General features: G+C 33.7%; 1 protein-coding gene and 1 pseudogene across 2 annotated transcripts; both read left to right on the plus strand.

Moving 5' to 3' along the window:
• The first annotated feature begins 2,298 nt into the window (after positions 1-2,298).
• Positions 2,299-5,684, plus strand: LOC145586195 (AAA-ATPase At3g28580-like; annotated as a pseudogene). Its single transcript, XR_014100823.1, has 2 exons — positions 2,299-2,826; positions 4,367-5,684. The product of XR_014100823.1 is annotated as an AAA-ATPase At3g28580-like (transcript).
• Positions 5,685-7,424: 1,740 nt separating this feature from the next.
• On the plus strand, positions 7,425-17,860 carry LOC145584799 (AAA-ATPase At3g28580-like). Its single transcript, XM_081641590.1, has 3 exons — positions 7,425-7,877; positions 11,860-12,315; positions 17,155-17,860. Exons 1-3 carry the CDS (start codon positions 7,435-7,437, stop codon positions 17,816-17,818), a joined length of 1,563 nt encoding a protein of 520 aa, XP_081497716.1. The 5' UTR covers positions 7,425-7,434; the 3' UTR covers positions 17,819-17,860.
• The last annotated feature ends 391 nt before the right edge of the window (positions 17,861-18,251 follow it).

Below are 18,251 nucleotides of genomic sequence, written 5' to 3' on the forward strand. Positions count from 1 at the left end.
GTAATTCTATAGCATTTCCTCAAACTACTAAAGCATTCATGACAACCCATTTTACATTTTTTTTTTTTAATAATTTTGACCCATTCTAAGAAATTGTTAGACACACAACACACCCAGTGTATAATAAGAAATTAATCTAATCCGTTTTATGATTGTTGCGCCTTTGGTTCCTAAAGATTAATACATTGCCTCGTCCAGGGCCGACTTGGGCGTTTTTGGGGCCCAGTGCGAAATATTAATATAAGGGCCCTAAACAATGAAGACATATTTCATAAATAATACATCAACTGTATTATAAAAATTTCATATTAAAAAGGATATTTTGTGAAAAAATACCTTATAAAACATTTTTTTTGCGAGAAACTACCTAATCAAAAAAATGTTGTAAGAAACTACATTATAAAAGAGTAAATGTTGTAAGAGACTACCATTGGTCGGAAAGTTACCGTTGATTTTCATTTTCTGAAGTTGATCACATCACGTGACTTTTAATTCACCCTTTTCTCCTTTTTTCTTAATTGACACATGACAAGGTGAACGTCGGAAAATAAAAGTAAACGATAACTTGTAGACTAAGAGTAGTCTCTTACAACATTTACCCTTTTATAAAGTAGTTTCTTACAACATTTTTTTTATTAGGTAGTTTCTCGCAAAAAATGTGCTTTACAAGATAGTTTTTCGCAAAATGTCCTATGAAAAAAGTCCACCAAAATTATGAATAACATGATTATCATTAAAAAATCTCGTTTTCTAAGCATTTTTGAAGCAAATTCATTGATCAATCCTCACAACCTATATTATCCAACAACTCAATCTCAATTGCCACCATAGCTAGTCTATTTTGCCTATCTCAAATTGCAGAATTTTCTTTCCAGCCACTGTATAGATACCACTGCTACTTGAGAATATTGACATGGGAGAAAGAGAAAAGACCATGATTATGGGTTACATCGGGAAGAAAATATAGGAAAAATCATGAACGTTGAGCGAAATTCTAAGAGTCATACTTCGTACTATGGAAATTGGAAGATGAGTAATTAGGAAATAAATGAGAGAGGATTTAAGGAGAAAAGTAAAAGGAAAAATTAATCTTGACTAGTAAAACTCATGGAGAATTTTTTTTTTTTTTTTTTTTTTTTTTTTTATAATAAAATTGATTTTCTGAAAGATATGGCCCACAAAAGGGGGCATGAGTTGTCGCTCAAGCAGCTCCTGCTCATAGCCGGCACTGGCTTTGTCTTCTTAGATACAATCTCTGTTAATTGTTATATGTAATTTTGAGATATTATTTGTTAGATATAAAATATTCTAAAGTTACACATAATATTTAACGAAGGTAGTATATAATTGCATCAGATCGTCATTAAAGTTCAAAAATTTAAGGACAAAGATAGAGAGGCAGTCAATAGTCAAGAAATGTGGAAAAATTGATTAACCCATGACAAAATTGATTTGTCCGTTTGTTAATACAATTGACCCATTGGCCATTAGGCTACTCAATCTTAATTGTTCAAATTAAAATAACAATTATATAATCATTCCCTCCTTTTATATTTGTCCCTATAGCAAATGTTTATCGTTATTAAAATTTGGCAAAGGTTGTGTAAGTAGAGGGGTAAAGGTGCTTATCATGTAGTTTGGTTCAAATGTTTATTTGAGTCAGATTTTATTTGGTTAAGAAAACTTTTAGGTTTTATATGTTAATCAGCTATGTTTAATGTTTGAAACGAGTATTTCGAGTAAATTTAAAATAAACTTACGGTGAGAAACAAATTAATTTCAACTATAAATGGTTGTGGATGTTGGATGCGTGTGTCTAGGATCGAGTCAATTTTGGGTCGAGTTAGATTATTCTAGTGATCAATGCAATGTTGGGTCTGTTAGAAATAATTGATGTCAAATATCACACCTTCAATCAATCAACAATAATCAAGCATATTGTTGTTAAATTATTACGAGTATATATATATAGCCTTTTATATGTAAATATTCTCATATATTTGTATCAAATTAGTGAATTACCATAAAACTATCTTACACCAATAATCAAACTTTCCAAAAACTTATTCTTAACCTTGAAAGTTCAACATATAAAAGACAAAGCAGAGAAATTTGGGTCGTCATTTACACCCCTGAAAATTACCATAAAACTATCTTACACCAATAATCAAACGTTCCAAAAACTTACAATATTATAACCCCAAGACCTACGCTTAATAAGTCGTCGTTTTCTCGTAGCATTACTACAATATAAATAGCCATGATCATGAAGCATACTTAATCAAAAAGTTGAATTAGTAAGCAAAAGAAAAATAAAAACAAAAAAACCTCCAAAAAAAAAAAAACACACACACACACACACTTTAGAATATCCTAAAGAAAAAAAAATGATGATGAACACAAACGATATGCTCATGCAATTTGGGTCATTTTTAGCAACAATGATGTTCGTTAAGGCCATGTACGAGCAATATCTCCCTCATCAATGGCGTGATTCGATCCGTTCATTATGTACCGATACACGGAGAGAATAGTAAGGTTTTTCTCTCCGTATCTTCATATAACCTTTGAAGAATATACCGGGGAACGGTTTAGTCGGAGTGAGGCTTACATAACCATTCAAACTTACCTTAGTGAAAAAACTTCAGATAAAGCGAGGGGATTGAAAGGTAATTTTGTTAAGGATGGTAAAGCGTTAGTGCTTGGATTAGCTGATAACGAGGAGGTGACCGATGTTTATCAAGGTGTTAAGGTATGGTGGACTAGCCATAAGAGTTTTGCTAAATCTCAAACCATCAGTATCTACCCTGGAATGGATGAAAAAAGGTACATTATTCATGCTTCATTTTTCTTTTCTTTTTTTTTAAATCTTAATGATTTCTAGTTTGTAATTTAATTAGTTGATTTTTAAAAAAAAAAAAAAAATTTCCTACAAGTTGTGTGTCTCAATTTGACAGTGAATGATAAAAAGGAAAAAAAAAAAAAAATAGTAGTAATATTCTAAGGGTTTATCAAGGATTCTGGGATTGATTCGTATCCTATGTCCTTCTGGTTCTCTAAAAAAAAAAAAAAAAAAAGGTTTTATCATAGACACCCAATATAATTGAGGATTAGAGTTAGGCTTATATTAGCTTAGCTTCCTTGTATATAACTTCAAGTACAATTTTGCTAATATGTAGTTTGGGGATGATTTTATTTATTTTTAAATAATGTGTCGTCACATATCACCTCTAGTAGCCACTTTAGTAGTAATATATGGAGTTTATGGATTGTAATATATGGAGTCTAACCTTAATGCCATGAACTCTATCAATTCCCCAGGCCCTGATGGAATCCAAGCTATTTTTTTCCAAAAAAATTGGGATGATATTGGCTCTAGCATTTCTGATTTTGTTCAAACTTGCTTTCGTAATGGTTGTATTAATAGTGATACTAATGATTCCTACCTTTGTTTTATTCCTAAAAAGGAAAATCCTATCACTATGGTAGATTTTAGACCTATAGGTCTTTGCAACACCATTTACAAACTCATCACTAAATGTATTGCTTCTAGGTCCAAACCTCTAATGAATAACCTCATTAGTCCTTTCCAATCGAGTTTTATCCCGAATAGGTCCATTGATGAAAATATTATCGTTTGATAGATTAAAAAATCATAGATATTAGAGATGTATAGATCGGTAGATTATTGATAGAATAAACTCATTATAAGTTATATTATAAACGCTAAAAAATTACATGTAGATTTTTCAGAGCTTATCACTTCCCTTGATTTTTATTGTGTGCTAATCGTTTTCTTACATACCTGGAAAAAAATTTGTATTGAAATTAATTAGATTTATTTTTGTTAATTTATCACTTGACCTTTGTGGCTTTGCATAAAGAACAATGAAATTCTCCATAATAATGAAAGGAACAACAAGAAAATGATGTCATTGGTGTGCATTAATTACTCTCTTAAAATAAATATAACTGATCAATTACCAATTATTTTATGCTCATCACACACCATATTGACATATACAAGTATACAACTATATAAGTCAGTCTCATAGAAGGTCATAGTCTCCAACGTCCACATGCACCGGCCAATCTCTATATTTGATTCAGTGTCAGCACACTCGAGTCTATTACGACTAGTGAAGAAATCATATTCATAAAGAGAATTAAAAAAAAAAATCACATACTCCATCTGAAAATAATAGTCACATGACTCACATCCATTTAATTATACTCATATCACTCCATTTCTTGGTCTCAATAAGCATAGAATAACAATTAAAAAGAAAAAACTTTCAACCAAAGAGAAAATAGTAGAATAAAAAAACCTAACTAATGTCAATATATTGGTTTGTCATCCTTGTAGGCGTTATCAACTGACTTTCCATGGAAGTAACAGAAAGTTTGTCACTGAAACATACTTGAATTACATTTTAGACGAAGGCAAAGCAATCACAATCAAGAACAGGCAAAGAAAATTGTTTACCAACGTAAAAGAAAAAGGTGGATCATACAATAGTAGGGGAAGCTTATGGAGCCAGGTTGAGTTCAAGCATCCGGCTTCTTTCGAAACCCTAGGTATGGAAGAAAAAAAGAAAAATGACATAAAAAATGACCTCCTTCGCTTTAGAAGTGCAAAGGATTACTATAACAAGATCGGGAAGCCATGGAAGCGCGGTTATCTCTTGTATGGACCTCCTGGCACTGGCAAATCAACCATGATTGTAGCCATTGCTAACTTGTTGGAGTATGACATTTATGACCTTGAGCTAACCGCGGTTAAAGACAATACTTCGTTAAGGCAGCTACTCATTGAGACTTCAGGGAAGTCGATAATTGTGATTGAAGATATTGATTGTTCTCTTGATCTTACTGGAGAAAGATCGACGACAAAGAATGAGAAGAAGGATGATGAAGGAGAAGATGATAAGGAGAAGGTTAAGAAGAAGATGAAAGATGAAGGAGAAAGCAAAAAAAGTGAGGTAACTCTTTCAGGGTTGTTGAATTTTATTGATGGAATTTGGTCTGCTATTGGAGAAGAGAGGCTAATTATATTTACTACTAATCATTTTGAGAAGCTTGATCAAGCACTTATTCGAAGAGGGCGAATGGATGTTCATATTGAGCTTTCACATTGTTGTTTTGAGTCGTTTAAGGTGCTTGCGAATAATTATCTAGATGTTAAGTCGCATCGTTTGTTTGAGACTATAAAGGGCTTGTTAGAGGAGACAAAGATGAACCCTGCTGATGTAGCTGAGAGCTTGATGCCGAAGTCTCTTAAGTTAGATGTTGATGCTTGTTTAGAAAATTTGGTCAAAGCTTTGAAGAAGGCGAAATTGGATGATCAAATGAAGAAGGAAGAGGAGGAAAAAAAGGAGAAGGCGAAATTGGATGATCAATTGAAGAAGGAAGAGGAGGGAAAAAAGGAGAAGGAGATGAAAGCAAAAATAGAGGCTAAAGAAGAAGGGAAAGAGGAACAAGAAGAAAATGCTAATGAGAATAAGGCTAAGAATGACGAATAATGTATGATGAAAAAAAAAAAAAAAAAAAAAACCATGATGTTGGGGAGAAGGGGATTTAGTACGTACTTGTTATTGTTCAAGTGATACCTCATGTTGTCATATGTATTTTGAAATTAATTATAAACCTTTGTTATAATCAAATTAAATTATTATGTAGTATAACTTTTGTGTTGAGGTAAATGTTATATTTGCTCATTTTAAAATTATTCATCTTTAAAGCATAACTAATTAAACATAATTGATTAACAAATCAAACATGTAATTGGTAGTATTAACAACAAAACTAGTACCACATGTGTGCCAATAATGTATGTATATGGCTGTTATTTCAATTTTAACTTGTTTTTAGGCCCGGGCGATGCCTCGAATTATTACATTGAATTGAACATTAATATACGTTATAATGTATGATTTAATTTTCTTGCAATTAAATATGTTGTTCATATTGTCATTTGCTACATATTAATATTTTTATTCAAAAGATTGCATAAATAATCACGTAGCTTGGTGGTAAGATATTTAGTTTTAGAATTAGAGGTTGTGGGTTCAATTTCTCTGGAGAACTTTTTTTTTTAAATTATGATGAGTGCATGACATGGAATGAAAAACATATGGAAGGAGAGCCACGTGGCGTAATGAATAGTTGAGTAAATGACGTGGCGTACTGAGGAGGGTTTTACGAGACACGTAGACGTTCTTAGGAACACCTTTTAATAGATTAGTATAGATATAATTCGTATTATTTAGTAGTGTTGAGCTAGATGAGCAAGTTTGAATAGTTTTTTTTTTTTTTTTTTCATCATCTTGACTTAATTATTTGGTGCATCTTTTTAAGAAATTTTATTCGACATTGTTTTAGGTTTAATGTTTTTGATGCTATGAACTAAATATGTTATGTCATTATAAACTACGAAATATTTAACATAGAATGTTTTTGACTTATAATAATTGCATAGTGAAAAAATATATAGTTGGGCCGAAAAAGTTGTACATCACCGCGAAAGTAAAACGATTATTTTTACTCCGCATTAAGATACATTGAACTTGTTTTGTTAATGTATTAGAAAACAACCCAAAGACTTGAAGTCTCCTTATAATAAAAGAACAAAAAAGACCAAGTAATGTCGATCATTGACGCCTCTTTTGGGTCTCCTTCACTCTGTCAGTTTGTGTCATCGCAAAATTATTTCTTAATAACGAAGGGACGTCTTAATCTTAGTACACATTAATTAATTAATTCATTACATTCACATGTATGAGTCAATAGTGAAGGCAGTGGTCTTCAATAAAAAAAAAAAAAAAAAGATATTGACAAAATTGGTGATGATGACGTATACTCGAATACGACATATTTATGTAACTTTGTCTCCTTACGAGAAGAGCTCCTAATATTTTAATTTGTATCGGATTTATTAATAACACATTTCGATCAATGTAAATTTTATGTGTATTGATATACGAAAATAGTTGTCAAGATTGTTTAATTAACTATTGTAGCTCATGGTTAAGGGAATTTCAATCAATATTAATATGATGATTAGATCGACTAAAAAAATCTACTACTTCATTTCTATTTGAGACGATTTTGTAACAGATTATTGAAATAGTACAGTACAACCGTAAAACTAAAAGTGTTGTAATTTCAGTGAAACAAATGGAATATTATAAAAACACATCATCATAAATATTAATGATCAAAAGGCACTTAAAACTTTAAGAAACATTTCCTCAAAAAAAAACTTTAAGAAACATCGTAGACATTATTTTAGAAATAAAGAACGAGGAAAAATACTTCAAATCGTGCTGACCGTTGACGTTTCTCTTCAATGTATTTATACACATTTATAAATTACATTTCACATGGGCAGCAATCGTACAACACAAAACAAAGTAAAATAAGAGAGAAAAAAAGATGATGATGATAAATCCGAGTGATACATTTATGCAATTTGGTTCAATTTTAGCAACAATAGTATTTCTCAAAGCATTGTACGAGCAATACTTGCCATACAAATGGCGCGATTCGATCAACTCGTTTCTGTACCGTTACACAGAGAGGTTTGTTAAGGTACTCACCCCTTACAACCACATTAGCTTTGATGAGTACGCGGGTGGACGTTTCAAGCGTAGCGAGGCGTACACCACCATTGAAACGTACCTAAGTGAAAGAATCTCTAATAAAGCAAGAGGTTTGAAGGCCAATTTTATTAAAGATAGTAAGTCGTTAGTGCTTGGATTAGCTGATAACGAGGAAGTTACGGATGAGTATCAAGGTGTTAAGGTTTGGTGGAATGCTTGTAAGACTGTTACTAGATCTCAAGGAATTGCTCTCTATCCTGGTTCCGATGAGAAGAGGTTAGTACATTGTTCGTTTGTTTGTTTTTTAGATCGGGCTGTTTAGTAGGTCCATTTTATTAATTATAATTGCAATGTGTATATAATTTTTCTATTGCCCCTTGATTGTCACAAAATAAGCAAATATAAAAATGTTACGGAGTTATAAGTGATTTAAAGTATAGGGATTACATATGATGGCTCGGATGATATCATGAATCTATGGGTCATTATAATATGAGATTGAATTTTGTCATAGTTACATTTTAATTTATTTAAACTGATTTGGAAACATAATAATTATAGATAATATCTTGATATCAATATTATAATCAAATCCTTTTATCTTTGGTGTAATACGATTTATTTATTTATTTTATTTTTTTTTTGAAAGGAATACTATATTATGTTAAGTGAAGTATATTTGATATTATATATTGTAAACACTTATTATATTATTTGATTTTTGTAAATAATCATAAAGATTGTATTAGGATTATTCTCTCACAAATAATAATTTGGACCTACCATTATTCTCTTTTACTCCGTACCAAATATGTAGAACGAAAAATTAATAAATTGATCATTAAATTATAGGGTAAAAATAATGATGGCGGGATGAGTATGTATACAGTAAATTCAATTTGATTGAGTTGCAAATGGCGTGGAATCCATCGTCATGACTCATGCGTATGAACTATGAAATGCCCAATAGTCCCAAAAAAAAAAAAAAAAAAAAAAAAACAGAGAATATTCCAATTATTTAATCAATTTTGATTTTGGATTCCTTTTATCTTTTTTCGTTGACTAATACGTGGTAGAGTTGGACAGTTGGTAGTCATTGACTTCAAATGAATATTATAAAATAAAAGCCCATAGTTGTTGAGTTTGCTATTTTTGGACTTAAGAAAATGAAAAAGTGTTAAATGCCCATGGTTGGTGAGGTTGCTATTTTTGAGTTTGAAAAAAGAAAAAAATTAAATAGAAAATTGATTATTTAATGAACTAGAAGGAGAAAAAAGAGTCTGATCCCTTTTAAAATAAATTTATTCCCTTCTTTTCCAATTTTTTGTGTTGGAGTTTATTTTTGAGAAATAAAGTTTATTAGAAAAATTTAGAGATTTAGGGATTAGAATTTTAGTGGCTCTGATACCATGTCAAGAATTGATTTTCATTAGTTTGTATTATTGTAGAGAAGCGTATATATACAAATAAATCGGGCTTATAAACACATATAGCCCAAAGAGCTAACTATATAATACACTACTAAAATACACGGCCTAACAGTTATAAACAAAAAGTATTTATCAAATAGTGTTAATAAATCAACAAGTTATTATTAAAAAAAAATTGGGTCCCATAATTGTTCATACTATTACAAATATACCATACTGACAAAATTTTTTGTTCATAATTTACTATTTGTCACTTGATAAACAAATTTTGTTCATCTCAAGGTGATAAATGGGGTCTTCTCTTTATATTATTATGTATGTTAAATTTAGTTAAGAGTATGTTTTATTTAGTGGAATTTTACTTTTATCTAATCTTTATCAAAACTTACATGAACTTATTAAAAACTATTTTAGTTTTGATTTGAACTTAAAATACCTTTATTAACCGTTATCAAAACTTATATTTCATAAAGCATTAAAGCTATCATATCAAAATTTTCTAATATAAGTAAAATTAAGATAAACAAAACAAGTTCTAAGTAAACTTAATAAGAAACAAAAGTAACAAGGCTAAATGAAATTTATGCAAGCATATACAAGAGTAATCTTCATGATTAACAATGAAAATAGGACAATTTGTTAAAAGCATCTTCAAAGGAAAAGTAGAGCAAATAAATAAAAAGTAACTGAGTGTGTATAATACATTAAGTAATACTACCTTGCTTCGTTTTTCTAAATTTATTTACTTTTTATTTTTATCCGTTTTTCTAAGTTCTACTCACTTTTACTTTATTCCTTTTATAATAATTTTTTATTAATTTATTATCATCCACAAACCCATCTGTGGCTCAATTTATTTAATAAATTTCTTATTCATCATATCTCTCCTCTTTTAAAACGGAGTAGAAAAATATCCACATATATGATCCTAATTTTATTTTTTCTTTATGATCCTAATTTTATTTTTTCTTTATTTTCATAGCTACATACAATAACTAAGTAAGATTCTGCAAAAAGGAGATATTAGATGACTCCACCAATCATTAAACTATTTGTAGCTAGGCTAGAGTGGAACCAAAACCAAACAAATAAAGGATGTTTGGTTTGTATAGAGTGGAAATGTGCACACATAATACACGTGGAACCAACAATCAACTTTACCGACATGGCGGATAACCCTCACCAAGCATTAAAAAAATATTGGGCTTCTCTTAAGAACAAAATTAGTGTGTAGCTCACGTGGTAGGCCTCATTTATGGACAAATTTAGTGTGTAGCTCACATGGTACACGTATTTTTACTTTATAGTATTGTACATAAATACATTTTCTTTTTTTAAAAAAAAGGTTAATACATTTATATTTCAATCATATTACTCCTTTTATCCCTAAAAAAATAACTTTTAAGGTCAAATTTTAGTTTCAAAATATTCATCCCATTTGCATTAAAATATACTCTAATTTACAATAATATTTGTGTAAAATTAACTTTCTCATATAAAATTTGCTTTTTTCCATGTACTTTTATTACTTTCTTTTTTGCAAATTTTAAGTATATTTACCTTTTCAATATACTTTTATTAGCTTCTCCATACACTTGTATTTCCCACTTAAATTTCTTAATATCCATAAAAAATGCCCAAAAGATTGTTATTTTAGAGACGGAGGAAATATACGGAGTATATCCATGTATAGTGTATGCGTGCTCAACTTTTTAAAGATTTGATTATTAATATCTTGAAATCTTTTGTTAACTTTTGGGAATACTGGTTGCATCGTAAGATAATCCTTTTGGTTCGGATCATTGGTTAGGATTTTAGTAGAGTCTAATCAAACTCGAGTCTCCACGCAATTGAATTTTTGTTTGAATTATTATCTAATTAAGTCATCAGGGTTAGATTTTAATAACATCTATATTTATATTGGATCAATAACAATTGAGTTGTGAACATAAATGATATCACAAAACGTACACGAAAAATCAGTACTTTTACTCTAGATCCATTTATAAATGCTCTATATTCATCCTACATAACAAATGCACGAATTGGTACTGTAAAATGCTTTAAAATTTTAGGGTCTGTTCAGATCTACTTAAAACAACTAAATTGAACTAAACTGAATAGAGATGAAATAAATTGTTTATAAAAGAAGAAAATAAGAACTGAGCTGAACTGAATTGAATTAAAATGAAATTAAGCTGAACATAACATGCATGTCCTTAGTTGAAATTAAGCTGAACATAACATGCATGTCCTTATTGGATGTTTGGCTGAAGGTAAGATTATAAGAATTTAATTATTTTAGCACATACTTCCATTTCCGAAGTTCACTAACTCTTTTGTTAACCATATGCAGTAACAAACTTTTAATGGAATAGTCCACTCATCTATAAGACTTATGTAAGCTTTCTGATAGAGTTGATAGAGTATAAAACATATTCATGAGTCTCAACCATCAACTTAAACTTAAACTTTTGGTTGAGTTGGTCCTCTAACATGGTATCGGAGCCAGTGTGACACAAAGGTCATGGGTTCGAATCTCATCCACCCATCTTTCAAAGTGGAATTAGTTCGCTCCGGGTATGGGAGGGCGTCCAAAGGGCCTTTCATGTGAAGGGGAGTGAGAGAGTATAAAACATGTTTATTTCTAGCTTTTGTAAGACTTGTCCACTTCAGTAAATGTGAACAGGCCCTTGGTTTGTAATTAATGTGGCTTTCTTCTAGCGTCAAATTTTCTATTAAGATTAATGATGTTAGTGTAATATTGACTTTCTTAAAACTTTGCTATTAATATTGAAGCAATGCTAACTGTTTAAGCAATTTAACAGGCATTACAAGCTTACCTTCCACAGTCGCAACAGAGAGCTCATCACTGAATCATACTTGGGGCACGTCTTAGATCAAGGCAAAGAAATCGCGATTAAGAAGAGACAAAGAAAGTTGTTCACAAACTTAAACGAATCACCTTCATATGGAAAATCAAACTTATGGACTCATATCGAGTTCAATCACCCTGCTACATTTGACACCCTTGCAATGGAGGCATTTAAAAAAGAACTTATTGTAAACGACCTTCTTCGTTTTACGAAAGCAAAAGATTATTACAAAAAAATCGGAAAGCCATGGAAACGCGGTTATCTCCTGTATGGACCGCCTGGTACGGGTAAATCAACCATGGTTGTGTCAATGGCAAATTTATTAGAGTATGATATTTACGACCTTGAGCTTACTGCTGTCAAGGACAATACTCAGTTAAGGAGATTACTGATTGAGACGTCGAGTAAGTGTTAAGATAAGATAGTATATCTTAGGGAATATATTTGTGATTATATTTTGTTATCTTTAGGTAGGATAAGATTTCCTAATTATTTCCTAAGGTAGATTATTTAGATTCCTACGTTGATTAGGTTTCTAAGATATGTGTATAAATATTTTACTGATGATGAATGAAGGAGGCAACACTTTGTGATTATCTTGACATGGTATCATGAGCCAGGAATCAAATTTTTCTTTGCCATGAAAATTAACCTGCTATAAACATAACAAGCACAAATCAAGAAACACGAAGATCATAAATTGGTTGGAGATGGGTGACAAAACACCTGTAGACTTGACGTATTATCTCGGTTCCAGTGATGCTCCAGGAAACATAATCACGCCTATACAATTACGTGGTGAGAATTATGATGAATGGGCTCAAGCTATTCGACGCTCATTAATGGCCAAACGAAAATTTGGCTTCGTAGATGGATCGATTAAGATGCCGACGGATGAAAAGAAGTTAGAAGATTGGATTGCTGTCCAATCCATGTTGGTCTCGTGGATATCTAATAAACTTGATCAGAAATTACGATCGACGATTGGAGATTATGATGATGCGAGTATTTTGTGGACAAATCTCAAGAATCGGTTTTGTGTTGTGAGTGGTACGCGTGTGTGCCAATTAAAGACGGCGTTGGGTGCGTGTCATCAAGTGTCTACGGAGTCCATAGCTGATTACTTTGGTCGGCTATCGAAGATTTGGAAGGAACTTCTCAATTATACGAGAGTTCCTAAGTGTAAGTGTGGGAAGTGTGAATGCAACATCGTTACACGGGTGGAGCACATTAGGGAAGAAGACTACTTACACTATTTTTTAATTGGCTTAGATGCTCACTATGCTGCAATAAGGACTCAATTACTTGCTCAAATTCCTCTGCCTAGTGTGGAGGTTGCTTACCAAAATATAGTCATGGCAGAAAGTTTGCGTGAAGGTGGTATGAAGGTGGAGAATGCGGTGGCTTTTAAGGTGGATTCACGGGCAAAACAGAAATATGAAGACAATAGTGACAAGTTTTGCAATCATTGTAATCGAGTGGGGCATGACGAAAGTGGGTGTTTTCAGATCATTGGTTACCCCGAGTGGTGGGGGGAACGTGGTCGTGGTGGACGAGGACGAGGTCGCGGAGGAGGACGTGGAGCTGGCCGTGGAGGAGCTCGTAATTCTGGCAGTACCTCGGCAAGCTCCTCATCTCAACAACAAGCTGTGAGAGCTAATAAGGTAGCTAGTGCAGCACAGTCACAATCAAAGGCCACCACTTCCAATGAAGATGCGGCAGCAAGCTTAGCAGGCGTGAGTGCTTCTCAAGTTCAACAGATTTTGGAGATTTTGAATCCCAAAAATAGACAGTTGCATGGTAAGACAAATACAATTCCTTGGATTGTAGATACGGGAGCGTCAAACCATGTTACATGTGAATTTAAATTGCTCAAACATGTGAAGAGAATACAAAATTGTCCCGTAGGTTTGCCAGACGGAAAGTCGGCTAATGCGGATCAATTAGGCACAGTGATATTGCCAGGAGGGTTACAACTTGATAATGTGCTTTATGTACCTCAGTTGACTTGCAATTTGATTTCTGTCACTCAGTTAAGTGATGAATCTAATTGTATTTTGCAATTTACTAACAAAATATGTGTTATACAGGATCCGCAGACGAGGAAGGTGATTGGTGTGGGTGAACGCGAGGATGGATTGTATTTTTTCCGAGGAGTCCCTCAAGTGAAGATTCTAGCAGTAGATGGTGATTCGTTCAACTTGTGGCATCAACGGTTGGGGCATCCCTCAGACTCAGTTTTGAGATTAATTCCAGTTGTGAGTAGTAATTCTAGAAGAAATATTAAAGTTTGTGATGTTTGTCCTCGTGCAAAACAATCTAGGTCTAGTTTTCCTATTAGTGAGAATAAAGCAAGTCGTATATTTGAACTTGTGCATATAGATTTGTGGGGTCCATATCGAATACCTTCTTCATGTGGTGCTCGTTATTTTTTAACAATAGTTGATGATTTTTCTAGAGGTGTTTGGGTTTATTTATTGCAAAATAAAACCGATGTTGAATTGATGTTTTTAAATTTTGTGGCTATGGTGAAACGACAATTTAATCATGATATTAAAATTGTTAGAAGTGATAATGGTACGGAATTTAATTCCTTGAAAGATTATTTTAATACTAATGTCATAATTTTTGAAACATCGTGTGTGGGAACACCTCAACAAAATGGAAGGGTAGAAAGAAAACATCAACATATTTTAAATGTTGCACGGGCTTTGAGGTTTCAAGGGAATTTGCCGTTAAAATTTTGGGGAGAGTGTGTTTTAGCGGCATGTCATTTAATAAATAGAACTCCAACTCCGTTACTTGAAAACAAAACACCTTTCGACATATTATTTAATAAACCTCCATCATATGAATATATTAAGGTGTTTGGTTGCCTGTGTTATGCTCACAATCAAAGAAGTAAGGGGGATAAATTTGCGAGTCGTAGTAGAAGGTGTGTCTTTTTGGGATATCCCTTTGGGAAAAAGGGTTGGAGAGTCTTTGATTTAGAAACCGAAGAAATAATTGTGTCACGTGATGTGCGTTTCTTTGAGAATATTTTTCCATTTAATGAGGATTTAGTGAGGGAAAATATGAAGAAGCAAGAGCGATCAGGTGGCAGTGTGTGTTATGGTGATGATGATGAGTGGCTAGCAGCATGTGCCGAGCCACAAATGCAGGAACAACAGCCACCCACAGCCCAACCAGTGGGTGCAGGTGACGCCACAAACCCCCAGCAACCTTCTGCCCAGCCAGAGGGTTTACCAGCGGCCGCTGGGGGGAGCAGTGGGGGAGACGAGCAGCAGCACGATGCTGGCTGCAGTGTACGTGAAGAGCAGCAGCATGGTGTTGCTCGTGTGCGTGAAGAGCAGCGAGAGGAAGAGGGGAATGTCGAGGTCTTGGGGAAAGGTCATCGGACGAAGTTTTCAAACAGCAAATATCGAGATTTTGTTACTCACACAATACGAAAATACAATCCATCATCAAGTACACCGACACCTATATCATCTTCCTCAGGTACTCCTTTTCCTCTCACACATTTTGTTGATTGCTCACGTTTTTCTGAGAAACATAAAAAGTATATTGCAGCTATAACAGCAGGGAATGAGCCTAGATCTTTCAAAGAGGCAATGAAACATGCAGGTTGGCGAGATGCAATGGCTGCAGAGATTAGAGCTCTAGAAGAGCAAGGGACTTGGGTTCTTCAGAAACTTCCACCAGGGAAGAAAGCCTTGGGAAGTAAGTGGGTGTATACGGAGAAACGTGATGAGCACGGGAACTTGTTGAGATTGAAAGCACGGCTAGTGATATTGGGAAATCAAGAAGTTGAAGGGCTTGATTACAATGAGACTTTTGCACCAGTTGCAAAGATGACTACTGTAAGAACTTTTCTAGCAGTAGCAGCAGTGAAAAATTGGGAAGTACATCAGATGGATGTACACAATGCCTTTTTACATGGAGACTTGGAGGAGGAAATTTACATGAAAATTCCTCCAGGTTTCAATAAAAATAATTCTGATTATGTGTGCAGGGTGAAAAAATCATTGTATGGTCTGAAACAGGCTCCCAGATGTTGGTTTGCAAAATTAACTGCAGCATTGAAGAAATATGGATTTAAGCAATCCTACTCAGATTATTCTTTGTTCACATTCACCAAAGAAAAATTGCAGTTGAATGTGTTGATATATGTTGATGACTTGATTGTTGCAGGGAACAATAAAGAAGCCTTATCAAAATTTAAGGCATACTTAGGAGATTGTTTTAAGATGAAGGACTTGGGAGCATTGAAATACTTCTTAGGACTTGAGGTTGCGAGAAGTAAACAGGGAATTTATATTTGTCAACGAAAATATTCATTAGATATTATTTCTGAAACTGGTTTGTTGGGAGCTAAGCCTGCAGATTTCCCGATGGAACAAAATCACAAACTAGCTCTTGCGGAAGGCAAAGTATTAGAGGATGTGGAGAAATATAGACGACTTGTTGGCCGTCTAATTTATTTATGTGTGACTAGGCCGGATATAGCATATTCTGTTCATATCTTATCTCAGTTTATGCAGAACCCAAAGGAAGCACATTGGGAGGCCGCACTTAGAGTGGTGCGTTATTTGAAGAAACGTCCAGGGCAAGGAATACTTCTTCGCTCGGATAGTGAATTGCAACTTGAGGGTTGGTGTGACTCTGATTGGGCTAGTTGCCCTTTGTCTAGGAGGCATCTGCAGATGCGGAATACAGGTCAATGGCGGCTGCAACATGTGAATTAAAGTGGTTGAAACAACTACTTAGAGCTTTGGGTGTACAACACCCGCAGGGTATGAAATTATTTTGTGATAGCCAGTCAGCCTTGTACATTGCTAAAAATCCGGTATTTCATGAAAGGACGAAACATATTGAAATTGATTTGCATTTTGTAAGAGATGCGGTTCAGGAAGGCCTAATTTCACCTTCGTATGTTCCTACGAAGGAGCAGCTTGCAGACATTTTTACCAAAGCCTTGGGGAAGGCTCAGTTCGAGACACTACTTTCCAAGTTGGGCATTCGAGACCTTCATGCTCCAACTTGAGGGGGGATGTTAAGATAAGATAGTATATCTTAGGGAATATATTTGTGATTATATTTTGTTATCTTTAGGTAGGATAAGATTTCCTAATTATTTCCTAAGGTAGATTATTTAGATTCCTACGTTGATTAGGTTTCTAAGATATGTGTATAAATATTTTACTGATGATGAATGAAGGAGGCAACACTTTGTGATTATCTTGACAGTAAGTCTATAATTGTGATTGAGGACATTGATTGTTCACTCGATTTAACAGGCCAAAGATCAACAGAAAAGAAGCAAGACAAGGATGGCGAGGATAAGGAAGGCGAAGAAGGGGCGGATGCAATCAAGAAGAAGGTGAAAGAACAAGGCGAAACCAAGAAAAGCGAGGTAACGTTATCAGGGTTACTGAATTTTATTGATGGGATATGGTCTGCTTGTGGAGAAGAGAGGGTGATAATCTTTACGACAAATCATATTGTGAAACTTGATCCTGCATTGATTCGAAGGGGGCGAATGGATATGCATATTGAGTTAAGCTATTGTTGTTTCGAGGCGTTTAAGGTTCTTGCTTGGAATTATTTGGATATTGATACACATCCTCTGTTTGAGAGGATAGAGGTTTTGTTGGAGGACACTAAGATGACTCCTGCTGATGTTGGTGAGAACTTGATGCCTAAGTCGTTTGACTTGGATGTCGAGGCGTGTTTGGTGAGTTTGATTCGGGCTCTTGAGAAGGCGAAGGAGGATGAGAAGATGAAAGCAGAGCAAGAAGAAAAGGAGAAGGCTAAACTAAAAGAAGCAGAGGAAGAAAAGAAGTTGACAGAAAAAACTGAAGTACTAGAGAAAGTGGAAAAAGATGAAAACTCAGAAAAAACTGTCATCTGATGAGATGAATATTAAGATAGTTTCTAATTATCTAATTAATTGGCATTGTTTTATGATGCCATCTTTAGACACATTAGACATTAATTTGTGACTTGTCGAATTAGTTAAATCTTGATCTTGGTATCCCTCTACGAAGTATGTACTACTAAGAGATTCTTATGTTAATTTTCTGAAAATTGTGTTTCCGAATCTAGGAATAAAATTCATCTCCTTTTTCTAGCTATACTTCTATCTATTGTTATTAGGCGAATGGTATAGTACCATTTTGTACTGTAAAACAATCAGTTGGAGTAAGGGTTGAGCACGCACACTAGACTAGTTTTGCTATCTATTGCTATTTGGTGAATAGTATAGTCCCATTTGGACCATCAGAATAAAAGGGTTGAGCACGAGCACTAGACTGGTTGAAGGGGCGCGCCTGCCTGAGCCATTA

Source organism: Chenopodium album, chromosome 16, assembly GCF_948465745.1.
Source record: "Chenopodium album chromosome 16, dcCheAlbu1.1, whole genome shotgun sequence".
Classification (NCBI taxonomy): domain Eukaryota; kingdom Viridiplantae; phylum Streptophyta; class Magnoliopsida; order Caryophyllales; family Amaranthaceae; genus Chenopodium; species Chenopodium album.